The sequence below is a fragment of the Typopeltis vanoorti genome, chromosome 2 (assembly GCF_054136105.1).
Source record: "Typopeltis vanoorti isolate ZY-2024b chromosome 2, IOZ_Tvanoo_1.0, whole genome shotgun sequence".
Lineage (NCBI taxonomy): Eukaryota > Metazoa > Arthropoda > Arachnida > Uropygi > Thelyphonidae > Typopeltis > Typopeltis vanoorti.
In genome coordinates, this window is record NC_143550.1 from 94,575,799 (window position 1) to 94,589,095 (window position 13,297).

At 36.2% G+C, this 13,297-nt stretch overlaps 1 protein-coding gene across 1 annotated transcript in view; it reads left to right on the top strand.

Moving 5' to 3' along the window:
* LOC150109266 (exportin-T-like) overlaps nt 1-13,297 on the top strand; it is a 359,762-nt gene that overhangs the window by 188,937 nt on the left and 157,528 nt on the right. The window contains exon 14 of the mRNA XM_090401965.1: nt 11,963-12,031. Within this exon, the coding sequence (XP_090258091.1) occupies nt 11,963-12,031 (69 nt within the window). The remainder of the gene's footprint in view (nt 1-11,962; nt 12,032-13,297) is intronic.

A 13,297-nucleotide genomic window follows, 5' to 3' on the forward strand; every position in this document is an offset into this window, starting at 1 on the left:
TGACAGGTGGTGGGTACTGAAAAAAAAAAAAAAAAAAAAACTTGTTCTGTTGTAAGTAATGCCCAACACATTACATAATCTGTTCCAAATATGCAGGGCAAGAGGGCATCTGTAGAATGCATGTTCTACTGTTTCCAATTGGTAACAGATGTCACAGATTGGATTTCCAGTGTTAAAGTACATCTATTTGATGGTATTGACTGGAAAGCGGACATATGCAATACTCCAAGCAAGATCCCTCCTATTAGGGTATCCTTGGAACTTCAATAAGTTATGAAACAAAGTGTTGTTGTCAGTACCCAACTGTGGACATTCGCGACAAAAGAGATTAAAGATTTTTTTTATACCAAATTTTAATTTTTTTTAATGGAAAGAATGTCAATGACAGAGTGTTATAATATTCAGGAACAATCTCAGCTTTTGGACCTTTATAATCATTTACTCCAAACAGGATAAGATGAAAACCCAGGTAGTACAGGAGAAGGTCTGCAATATTTTATCATTTTTGAAACTGTATTGCTTAAATAGCAGAATTTTAATACTGGAAATCCAAATACTCCATGCTTCTTTGATAGTTTAAGAAATTCCTTTTTAACTTCTTGGTATTGGCTGGACCAAAAAAATTGCACAGGCTTACTATATAATTACTTTTCTTCAGCTTCTTTGATGTCTGTTATATTTATTATATACAACTGAGCAGGGAAGATGATGGTTTTGAGTATTATGGCTTTAGATAAAAAGGAAAGTGGCCCTATTTTCCTGTCTTCTAAAGTTTCAGAGTTCTTGAACTGGTAATATTAGTTAAGTAGAGAAGGGAATTCCAAGTATAATGAAGAGTTTTCTCTTAGGGGCTAGTCCAAAAGAAATGCCTCCAAGATCCCACTTTCCAAAAACTTTTAATTTTGTCTTGTCTGCATTAGTAGTTAATCCACTGATTTTGCTGAATTTTCCCAAAACACCAAAAAAAATATATATGGAATCATTATCTTTCCAAGTGTCCACTACATCATCAGCTTACACTAATACCTTATTTTCCTTCATAGTTGAAGGAACTGTTATTCCTCACATAGCATCTGTATTGTAAACTTCCTGTATGAAAGGTTCAAGAACCAATGCAAAGAGCAGTGGACCAAGAGGGCAACCTTGCTTGACTCCTTTTTGAAATTTGATCGGGTCTGACAGGAACCCATTAACCAGGAAGCATTATTTGTATTGGCATAGGCTCCTTTGATAACAAATAGCAGCTTTTTACCATTTGCTGAGGATGTGGAACAGAAAGGAATTCTGGATATTATAAAATGCTTCAGTAAAGTCTACTGATAGCACTGCCATCGACTGCTTTTCATATTAGCTAAGTGGATTAGATCACTCAGCAGAAACAGATCAAATTCTACTGCCCAGCCTGTGCTTTTAATTATGTATCTCATTCCCACTTTGAGCCTGTTATTGATAATGCTGAAAAATATCTTATAGTCAGTATTAGATAGAGAAATAAGTCTCCAGCTGCTGATCAAGGTGTGATCTCTGTTTGGTTTTGGAATGAGAGTATGTCAATTAGCTCAACATTAGAGCTCTCCAAATTGTAAATGCAATGAATTCCTCTTTTATTCTATCTGCCTCTGTTCCTTTCCCAACAGCTACAGAAATTATATTCTTCTTTAACCACCCAACTGGCCATGACGTGTATATGTTACCGCTAAAGTGCAGAAATCAGTTATTCTGCAGATTATCTAGGTATTGTGCAGATTAACTACGGTGATCCGTTAATGTGCGGAAAATTGTTTCATTTCTCAAATTACCTAGGTAATCTGCAAATTACCTAGGTAATCTGCACATTACCTACTAGGCACTCGTTAAAGTGAAAATAAGATCTTTGCTGGAACAACAGCAACGTTTCTGTATGTTTAAATTAAGATAATGTTATTTATTTATTTTTTGATATCTAAAGAATCAAGTTAATACAATCAAACAATCAAAAAATTAGTTGATAGAATCAATCATCAATCAATTAATATAATACAAGGAATCAAACGGTTTAAAATATTATTACAATTAAGAAAAAAAACATATGATAAAATTATGTTTACTTATTAAAAAACCAAACTAAAAGTGGAGGGAGAGGGGGAAGGAGTAGGGAAAGGAAATGAGAGAAACAAACTTTTGAACTTTAATGATACGGAAGCCGTTAATGTGCACATTACCTAGGTAAAATGCGGAAAACTCTTGATTCCGCACGTTAACGGAGCAAATCAGTTAATCTGCAGATTAGCTAGGTAATGTGCACATTAACGGTTTTCGCACTTTACGGTAACATATACACGTCCAGGTTACCATGGATGTGAAGTGCATATTAAAATTGTAATACTATTGATATTACATTGAAATATATGATGGATACAAAATGCATGAGGAGTGATGTATTTTATCCATATTGATGCCGACGTGGTTAAGCCTTTATCCAAATGTATGCAAACACAGTTTGTGTGTGAAGTATCTTCATGACTAGGCTACTTGTATGTAGAAACTCATGACCTCACATTGTGATTGCCTTTAATAAAAAGATGTTACACTTTTTCACTACTTGTATATAGGAAATATAAGACTTCTGCATTACTTCAACCTTGGTGTCTCTTCTGGGTCTAGCTTCCACTGATTAGATCTCAATAAAGATTGAAACCGGTCTGGGTAGTTGTCCTTCCTATAATGAATAGCATTATTTACACCCAAAAGGATGTATGCTTTGCATTATGGGATTAAGGCGATCAATGTGGAGTCATGAACTTCTAAATACTGTCATGAACTCCTAACTAGGTTATAAAGATACTTCTTCAAAGTATCTTTATAACCTATTTATGAAGATACTTCACAATCAAACTTTGTTTGCTTACACTTGGATAAAGGATTAAAAAAAGAATATATTTTCTTTGCATCTTCAATTTAATGCATAACCAAGTGAAAAAATTTTCAATAAAGACTTCTACTTTCCCTAACCCTAACCTACATTCAGCACTGAGAGAACTTCTGCCTCTCATGTGTGGAATTGATATCTTAAATACAGTCAACTGTCAATATGACCAATACTGGACAAAAAGAAATAGTTGGTTATAGTAAATTACCTTAAGAACAGTATAGTGATGCTATAAAATTTTGGTCAGACATTTTAGCTCTTTGTGAGAGTGAACTGTAGTTTGTTTTAGTGAAAAGTTGACTATGAACTGTATATCCTTTAAAATAAAACTGTTGTTATGGATCTTTAAAAGAGAGAACAGCAATTAAATTGAAAGCATGTGATATATGGACTATTGGCTGTTGGAGAATAACTTTGTCTGCATTAATAGATATCATGAAATAAATTAAAAATAAATAGTAAAATATTGTAAATTTAAATAATTAATTAGTTACAATTTAGAAAACAACTTCCCAAAATTGACAAAGTTTAAGGCAATCATTTTTATTAAGGTTAGGATTATGAATGTGTGATTCACAGCTTTCTTTATACAGTTTTTCCAGAAGAAAATATTTTTGTATAGTTCAGTGGAATAATAGCAAAGAATGGTTTGTAGATAAGGCGTGGCTTTCTAAACTAGATTTATTTGGCCCTTTTAATGAAACATATTCTTGATATTCTCCGAAACAAATTTGTGCAGAATGACCAAACTGTCCATAATAACATAAGCTGCAAGAACAGGGGATTCTGTAAAGTCCGGGATAAGAAAGAGGCAGATATTTGTCTTTTGCAGTGATAAGGAAGGTATTTAGTTTACAAATTGGATGGAAATCATTTAGTATCATATTTGAAAGTTTTTTTTAATGAGTAGGCTTGCTTTAATTGTTAATTCTTTTACCATGCCATTTGGCTCTCACTTCCCACTCCATTCAGTCACTCAGGTCACTGTTTTTGTGTTTAAGCGAATGTTTGCTTGACTTCTGGTATAGAGACCATATATTTCTTAACAAGAACAAGTTTTATTAAGCAGTAAAACTTGACAAGTTTCCCAAGTTGTCAGAGTTACATTATCAGGGGTACAGGACTTGTGTTAAGTTTATTTTTCACTTGGTTAGACTATAATAAATTTAGTTTAATCCTTTATCCAAGTGTGAGCAAACAAAGTTTGTGCCTGAAAGTATCTTCAGGACTGGGGTAAGGTAGTACAACACCGGGCAACTCGTTGCAAAGGTGGAGCAAGCTAACATCACTCCTATCTCAACATCTTTCTCTAAATCCAGAGTAATTTAATAAAAAGGTGGCACACCGTTTGGCAACTCCTATAGGTAGAGGATGACCTTGCTAATGCTTCTGCCTGGTATCTCCACTTGGGCCTGGCTCCCACTGAAGAGACCTCAGTAAAAGTCGAAACAAGTCTGGGTAGTGGCCCTTCCCTTAATGCATAACATTATACATATCTGCAAGGAGATGTGTTTTGCATTATGGAAGATACTGAGATAGGAGTGATGTTAGCTTGCTCCACCTTTGCAACGAGTTGCCTGGTGTTGTACCACCTTACCCCAGTCCTGAAGATACTTTCAGGCACAAACTTTGTTTGCTCACACTTGGATAAAGGATTAAACTAAATTTATTATAGGACTTGTATTAATTGATTAAAAAACTAGAAGGAATAATTGCATGACAAATTTTTTGCAAACTTTAACAGTTTGGTACATATAACAGAATTAAAAAACCATTGCCGCTTGACCAGACAAAGGATTGATGTACCAGCCTCATATATCAAACGGTTATTTTTTTGGTTATGTGCTTGATAGTAACTTAATGTTTTCTGTTTATTATTTTCCCAAATTCTCTTACCATGCCATTTGGCTCTCACTATATCCCCCCCCCCTTCCATTTAGTCACTCAGGTCACTAGACACTCCAACTGAAACAACAGATTTATTCAAAAAAGGTTAAGGATATAACCAAAAAATTCAAACCAAAACTTAATATAATTGCAGAGGGAAAAGCAACATCTTAAATGACACTAATGACATAGCCAGAAGACGGAAAAAGTATTGCAGCGAGCTTTACAAGGACCCAGCTATTCAACAAGAAGACGAAGGAGCTATGGAAAACATGGAAACGGAGCTGGAGATCCTCAAAAGTGAAGTAGAACAGTCAATCAAAAAATTAAGGAATAACAAAGCCCCAGGTCCTGATTCAATACCACTGAAGTGCTGAAAAACCTTGGAGAGAATGAAGTGAACTGGATACATGATCTATGCAACAAAATCTGGAAGACTGGAATATGGCCAAATGACTGGAATAGTTCCACCATTATTCCAATCTACAAAAAAGACAATCACAGCAAATGTGAAAACTGCACCATTGCCCTTATCTCACATACCAGCAAGATTTTACTACACATTATTAAGGAAATATTACAAAGTTTTATAGACCATCAGATCTCAGAAGAACAAGCAGGATTCAGAAAAGGTTGAGGAACTAGAGATCATATATCTAACATCAGACAAATAATTGAGGAAGATAGGTGGCGCCAGCGAATAATTAACGTTAAATTTGTGCTCCTGCATTTTATCGTAAATGCAAGTGTTTTTTGTACAAAATAAGCAGCAAACGAAAAAGTAACAGAAGGTACCAAGCTACAGTACATCTCATAAGTACCCATAGTTCATTAAATCTGCTACATTTTACAACTAGAAAACAGCCACATGAAAGCTCTATGCCTACCGTCCGAAATAAAGATGGCGGCAACAAAAGCCAACAACAGAAGACTACCTTGAGTCCCGTCAGCGTAGTGTCGCCAATCAACAACAAACCGAATGACATTAAGAAGTGCCATAGCTGTGAAACGGAAGTCAAAGAGGGGAAAAAGGATATATTGTGCAATTTCTGCTGCAACTGGATACATATTTCTTGCACGAAAATAAATGAATCGGCGCACAAGCTTTTCACCAATCTAAATCAGCCCTACTTCTGTACGATGTGCCTCCCTTCATAAAACAGATACTAAACCTAGGCAAAAGAGTCACAAACCTCGAGCAGCAGCTTAATATCGTGATCGATACCTTCTCCTCCAAAATTGGAAAGTTGGAAACTAAGCTCGAGACGCTCAACGATCAGCAACCGTGCCTGCTAACTAACTTCGTGAACTGATCACATCATCGGTACATGAGTCGCTCAAGGCCGAAAATAGGAAACTCAACGCTGTTATCCTGAACTTTCTGACAGAAAACGGTAAACCCCTAAAAGAAGACATTGACAAACTTGCAGGAGAATGCAATTTCGATCCCAGAAACATCATCAAATGCCATCATATTAGACCCATAAACAAAAGAAAGGACAGAACAAACTATCCACGTCTCATGAAAGTGACCTGCGACTCACCAATAATAAACACAACCAAATTTATAACAGCGATAAACAACAAGCTAAAGGACACTTGCCCCCAGTCACTCATACATGCTCGACCTGATTTAACCTCTGCCCAGAGAGAACAAAGACGCCAACTCCAAAAACAACTAGAAGAAAAATGCCAAAATGGAGACAACAGTTAGGTAATAGACTACAAACAATCCAAACTAGTACAAAAACCAAGTGACGCCAGTAGCCACCAAGAACACCAGCATGCAGGCACTGCATAGGAAACATGCAGAACCCTTGGGGTCAAATCCATGCCTTACAGAACCTTGCATATCCACTTCACCAACATCTGTGGCCTCAACTCTAACCTCAACAGCATCCACTACCACCTGCAGTCCACCAAACCCCACCTACTCTTTTTAACCGAAACTCAAATCTCACCTCCCCCCCAGTACTATTCATCTCAACCTTCCCAACTATACACTATTCAACTCCTTTCGACCCAAGGGTGGTGTCTGTGCATATATCCGTTCTGACATATCCTGGCAGAGAACAACTAGCTTGGTATCACCCGACTTCGACCTTCTTTGGCTGAAGATATCTCTCCCCCCACTCATTCAAATTCATCTGCTGTTTCTATTGCTCTCCTAACACCACCAATCACTCAGAGCTCTTTCATTTCCTCTCCTCAAAAGTTGATTTTCTCTAGTCCCACTCCCCAAACAGCGAAATCATCCTCCTGGGTGATTTCAACGTCCATAACACCAATTGGCTTTCCTCTTCCAGTCATACAGATCCTGCAGGCAGAGATGCTGAAACATTTGCAGTCACTAATGACCTCACACAAATTGTTCAAAAGCCGACCATAATAACAGATAACCCGAACCACTCCCCAAATACCCTAGATCTCTTCCTTACTAATGACCCCTCCAAATATGCAGTGAATATAGTAAGTCCCCTGGATAATTTTGACCACAACTTAGTGCTTATCTCCTCCCCCATGCAACAACACCTACACAGTTATTCTCACACAAGAGTAGTTTGGCATTATAATAGTGCCAAATGGGACAGTCTCTGAGACTACTATGCTTCATTCCCATGGTTCGACTATTGTTTCCAGTCTTCCAGTCCAGACATATGCACCGAACACATCACCAAAGTGATCCTCGCTGGCATGAAAGCATATATTCCCTACACTACTCAGACCTGCCATCCCCTAACTAAACCCTGGTTCTCCAAAAAATGTGCCAAGGCAGTACAAATGAAAACTCAGGCATACCACAGCTGGCTCAAATCAAGAACTCCATCCTCATTCATTGCCTACACTGAAGCACAAAACAAATGCAAGAAAACTATCAATACTTCCAAAACAGATTTTGAACAAACAAAAGCAGGAAGCTTACAGCCTGTCCAAACGGAAAACGTGCCTTTTGGTCCCTTGTCAAGGCAATTGGCCTTAACTTTTGCCCTACATTATTCCCACCTCTATCATACCCAGATGGCTCATTTGCAACATTGCACATAGAAAAAGCTAACCTCCTGGCATTACACTTTGCCTCCAATGCACACCTAACTGACAATGGCAAATGCCCTCCAGTCATTCCAACTGCCCAACATACAATGTCCCCTATATCCTTTTGCCAAAAAGACATCACAAACCTGCTGTCTAAATTAGACACAAAAAAGTCTCCTGGCCCAGACGGAATTCCTCCAATTATTCTGAAGGTCTGTGCATCTGAACTAACTCCTATCCTATGTCACCTGTACACACTGCCATACTCCACTGGTGTATATATATATATCCCAAAACCTGGAAACTGGCCTATATTCAACCCATTCCTAAAAAGGGTGACAAATCACTGCCATCTAACCACCGCCCTATCTCACTCACTTCAGTCCTATCTAAAGTAATGGAGAAAATCATCAACTCTCAAATCCTAATCTACCTTGAAGGTACCCAGCTATTAAGCGACCACCAGTATGGTGGTCGCTTAATAGCCGGGTACCTTCAAGTAGACAACAGAATCAACAGCTTTGTTGATTCTGTTGTCTATTTCCATATTTAATTTACCATCTTCACTAAAAATCATGCCTGAGTAGCTGAAATGTTTTACTTGTTCCACAGGTTCCCCATTCACAACACAGTTGACATTTTCAACAATTCTACCTATTTTTATTGTCTTTGTCTTTTTAATTTTCTCTAGTCCCATACCATATCTATTACAACAGTTATTTGTAATAGTCAGGGAATAAAATTAATCGGGAATCTTGTAAACTTGCAGCGGATTTATTCAGAAGTATAACATCGTCCGCATAAAGCTAAGAGCTGACATTAACATCTCCAATTCTGATATCATGTTTAATACCACTTTCCTTCATAATGTGATCCATATAGATAATGAATAACAGAGGGGATGATGTACATACTTGCCTCACACCAGATTTAACATTAAACCATCTTCCTGTACATCCTTCAATTCTAACTGCTGACTTTCAACTCAAATACAGACTAAGTATTGCTTGATATAATGCCCCATTGGCACCTTGTCATATGCATTTTCCAGATCGACAAAACTTAAATACAGATCTTTGTTATATTCCCATGCTTTCTCGACTATTTGTCGTAAAGTGAAGATCTGATCCTGACAGTCTCTATTTGGCCTGAATCCAGCTTGTTCTTCACCAAGCTTTTCTTCCACAATTCTTCTCAACCATTTCTCAAGTATACTTGCATATATCTTACCCAGAACACTCAGTAGTGATATACCTCTGTAATTCTCACATTGTTTTATTTCCCTTGTTATATATGGGTACTATGAGAGCTCTACTCCACTTGTCTAGAATTCGTCCCTCTGTCCAGGCATTCTGAACTATGCAGTGCAACCACTATAAGACTTTTATACCACCATACTTCAGCATTTCTGGTCGAATATCATCTACTCCTGCTGCCTTTCTACATTTCAAGCCTTTGATGGCTTTTCTACTTCAAATATGCATATGTATTCCTGACTGAATGCCTGTTGAGTGTTTTTTTTACCATTGTGCTATCACTGCTTGTTTCATTTAGCAATTTTTTGAAGTAATTACTCCATACTTCAAGGATATTTTTTTTCTCCTGTTTTCATGTCACCTTTATCATCTCTAACTCCTTTTACAGCATTCTTTCCTCCATTTCTAAGCTTCTTCAACAACCTCCAGAATATCTTACCACCTTTTTGATATATATTTTCTATGTTCTTGCCAAAGTCCTCCCATGACTTTTGTTTACTAGTTTTACACAGTGTTTCGCTTTCTTACATTTGTCTCTGTATTCTCTAAGAGCAAAAGCTGACTTATTTGCCAGGAACTTTTGATATGATTTCTTCTTTTCCTTCACTGCCTCTTTAACTTCCTGTGTCCACCATGGAGTCTGAATTTTTCTATCCTTGCAGACCTCACCATATGCCTCTCTGGCTGAATCAATCAGGGTTTTCTTCAAGGCTTACCACTGAATCTCCAAACCTTGGAGATTCAGTGTTCTCAAACTTTTTCATTTTTTCTTCAGTAATCTTTGTGTATGTTTGTCTACAGTTCACATCTGAGAGCTGCTCAACTTTTATTCGCTTTAAAACTTTCTTACAATCTGTATATTCTATAAATCTGAAACAGCATCAATAATTCCCCCATCCTTTACCAAGCCCATTGGAACACATACAGCTGCCGCCCAACATCCTTTTACAGTAAACCTAGAAACCCACAGAACAAGTTTCTTCTCCTCCTCATTCATCCCTGTTACTGCAGTACTGTGGAACAGTCTTTCCCCTGATGTATTTTCCAAGGAATACAATATACAGGCGTTCAAATCAAATGTAAACAAGTTTGTCCTTTCCCAGCCCATCACCCATATACGGTTCTAACGTGCTATAGGTTGACCAGCCAATCTCCTGTATATGGGCCGAACATAAAAAAAAATTGAAAGAGCAAGGGAATTCAACTTGAGCCTTTATCTATTCTTTACGAATTACTCCATAATTGTAGCAAAAAGATTTAGACGTTGAATCCTAAATCTTTGCTTTACGGATTACTCCAAGACATGGGATATTTTATGGAATATCATCCAAGAATCAGGAATACCAAACCATCTAGTAACTCTCATAAAGAACTTATATCAAGGAAATCAAGCAACAGTAAGAATTGAAAACTCAGTGTCTCCTGCATTCCAATTTGAAAAAGGATCAAGACAAGTATGCATACTCTCACCATTACTATTCAACCTTTACAGTGAAACTATAATGTAAAGATCTCTAGAAAGGTGGAATGGAGGCATTAAATTAGGTTGCCGAACTATCACTAACCTGCAATATGCAGATGACACAGTGATAATAGCAAGAAACCAACAGGAATTAAAATCCATTCTAAATCAATTAGAATGGGAAAGCTTAAACCATGGTTTACGAATAAATCAAGGTAAAATAAAATAATGATTTTAAGCAGTGCAGATATAGAAGATATATATATATATATAGAAGGTATTGAAATTGTCATTAATTTCAACTAACTTGGAGTGATAATAACAAAAAAAAAATGGATGTAAAAAAGAGATAAGAAGAAGAATAGCACTAGCTAAGAAAGTGATGACTGATTTACCTAAGATCTGGAATGACAGGCACATCTCCAAAAAGACCAAAATTAAGATTGTAGAAACCTCAGTTTTTTTGGATCAGGAAGGTCACGAGTCTTCAGACATGAGGAGATCTGAGAGAGAGAGAGAAAAGTGTAGCTTCTTTGTTGCATTAATGTGGCTCATGATTTCCAGAATATTGCTTAATATTAATTAAAAATAATACTGATTTTATTTTGCTTAGATAAATTTTTTATCAGCATAAAATTTTTCCCTTACAACTGTCCCTCCGCTCTATCAACAAGATTTTCACTTTTCCAGGCTCTTCTAAAGTTAAACTTCTGCCTCCAGCCCACTCCAGAGTGTATCAGATTCCTTGCCAGTGTGGATTATCATATTTTGGCTAAACACGTAGATCAGCAGCTGTGTGTCATGGTGAACATTTAGACTGTAGTAAGTTCCATGAGCCAGAATAATCAGGACTTGTGGAACAGGCTATCACCACCAAACATTGAATCCTTTGGAAGAAAGTTCTCTATAAAAGTAATAATCTCTGAGAACATTCATGTAACGAAATTTATGAAACTTGCTACATTGTCCAAATCTAATATGAAAAGTGATGGACTTAAATTATCCCTAATATGGGAAATAGTTCTTCACAAGTTCCAGAATTAATTAATTTATTTTTTATTTTTTAAATCTCTTGTTATTTTATTATACTCTTAATGTATTTACACCTTGTCCCTTTACATCACGTACATGTAGCTCACGTGTTTTTGTTAAATCTATCGGTTTATGTTCTAGTTCTTTAATTTGAAAGTCATACTGAAGATCCCCTTGATGCTGGGAAAAAAATTTGTGCTAATAAAAAATGTACTGAAGTAAAATCCATATTATGTTCAACTAGTTCAACAAAAAAAAAAAAAAAAAAAAAAAACTGGTTATCGTGTCTTTAACTCCAGTTCATCAAGTTATCTCAATGCTTAATATTAACATGTCAATACTGTTACTAGCATTGAATGTCAGTATTGTTACTTCATTTTATAGGCATCACATGGAAATCATTTTTCAGGAGAAGGAGAAAAAGTTTCAGCTATGACAGAAATGCTTCGCCTGGCAAGTATAACTTGTATATGATGATGATTTATAATATTGTTTATTTGAATAGTTGCATTTATTTACACATCAGTTGCAGGTTATGTAGAAATTAGATTAAATGAACAAATGCAGTGAATGTCCACTTAGTGGGATTTATCGAAAAAAAAAGTCCCCCCCCCGATAAAAGTTTCAACATCATCATTATCATCGATTTCTTGATATGTACCCTCTGGATTTTCAGGCTACTATAGCAGTACTACATTATTAAGTTTACATTATTATTAATTACCTGTCAACAATTTACCTCCAAATTAGTCTATTGCTTATCTGCATTCCAATATTGTTTAACATTTTAGTCTTTTAAGGCACTTCTGACTGAATCTATTCACCTATACCTTGGTCTTCCTCTGTGTCTTTTTCCTGCCATCTTGGCATCAAACACCTGTTTTGCTGACCTTTCCTCTCCTATTTTATTTAAGTGACTATACCACCTGAGATTGGCTCTACTAACACATTCCTGAATGCTAACAATGGCAAGTTCTTTCTTAATACCCTAATTTTTAATGTGATACTGCCATTGATGACATTATTCATTCCCTAAATCTTGCAGAACTCTGATATCAGAGGTCTCTAGTCTTTGATCAAGCCTTTTATTTTTAACCCAACTCTCAGAACCATAACTTAAAACTGATTCGAACACTATCTTGTATCTGCTAATTTAGTGTTTTAGCTAATTTCTCTTTTATTCCATATAAAGTTATTCAGCTTTGCTTATTCTCTTGTCTATTGCCATCTTTACTAAAAACTGAACCTATATGGCAAATATTTTACTTTTTCTATAGGCTCATCATTCAAAATGCAGCTGAAGTTTTCTATGTTCCTGCCTATTTTCATAAGTGTTGCTCTTTTTATTGCTGATTTTCATGCCAAATATTTTACAGCTGTTATTAAAATTTAGTTAGCGAATCTGGAGACTTCTACTAGATGTGTTTAGGAGTACATCATCATCTGCATAAAGCAAAGAGTTAAGTTTGATATCCCCAATTCTGCTATCAGGTTTAATGCCACTTTCTTTCATTATGTGATCCATTTATATTATAAATAAGAATGGAGATACAGTAATGTGCATCCTTGTCTTACACCTGATTTTACATCAGACCATCTTCCTGGTATTTCCTTAAATTCTAACTGCTGACTTAGAACTTAAATTCATTTTCCTATTTTCCATTTTCATTGCTAACTTTTATATGGAACATTTTGAACAACTTGCTTTAGGTTCCTCCC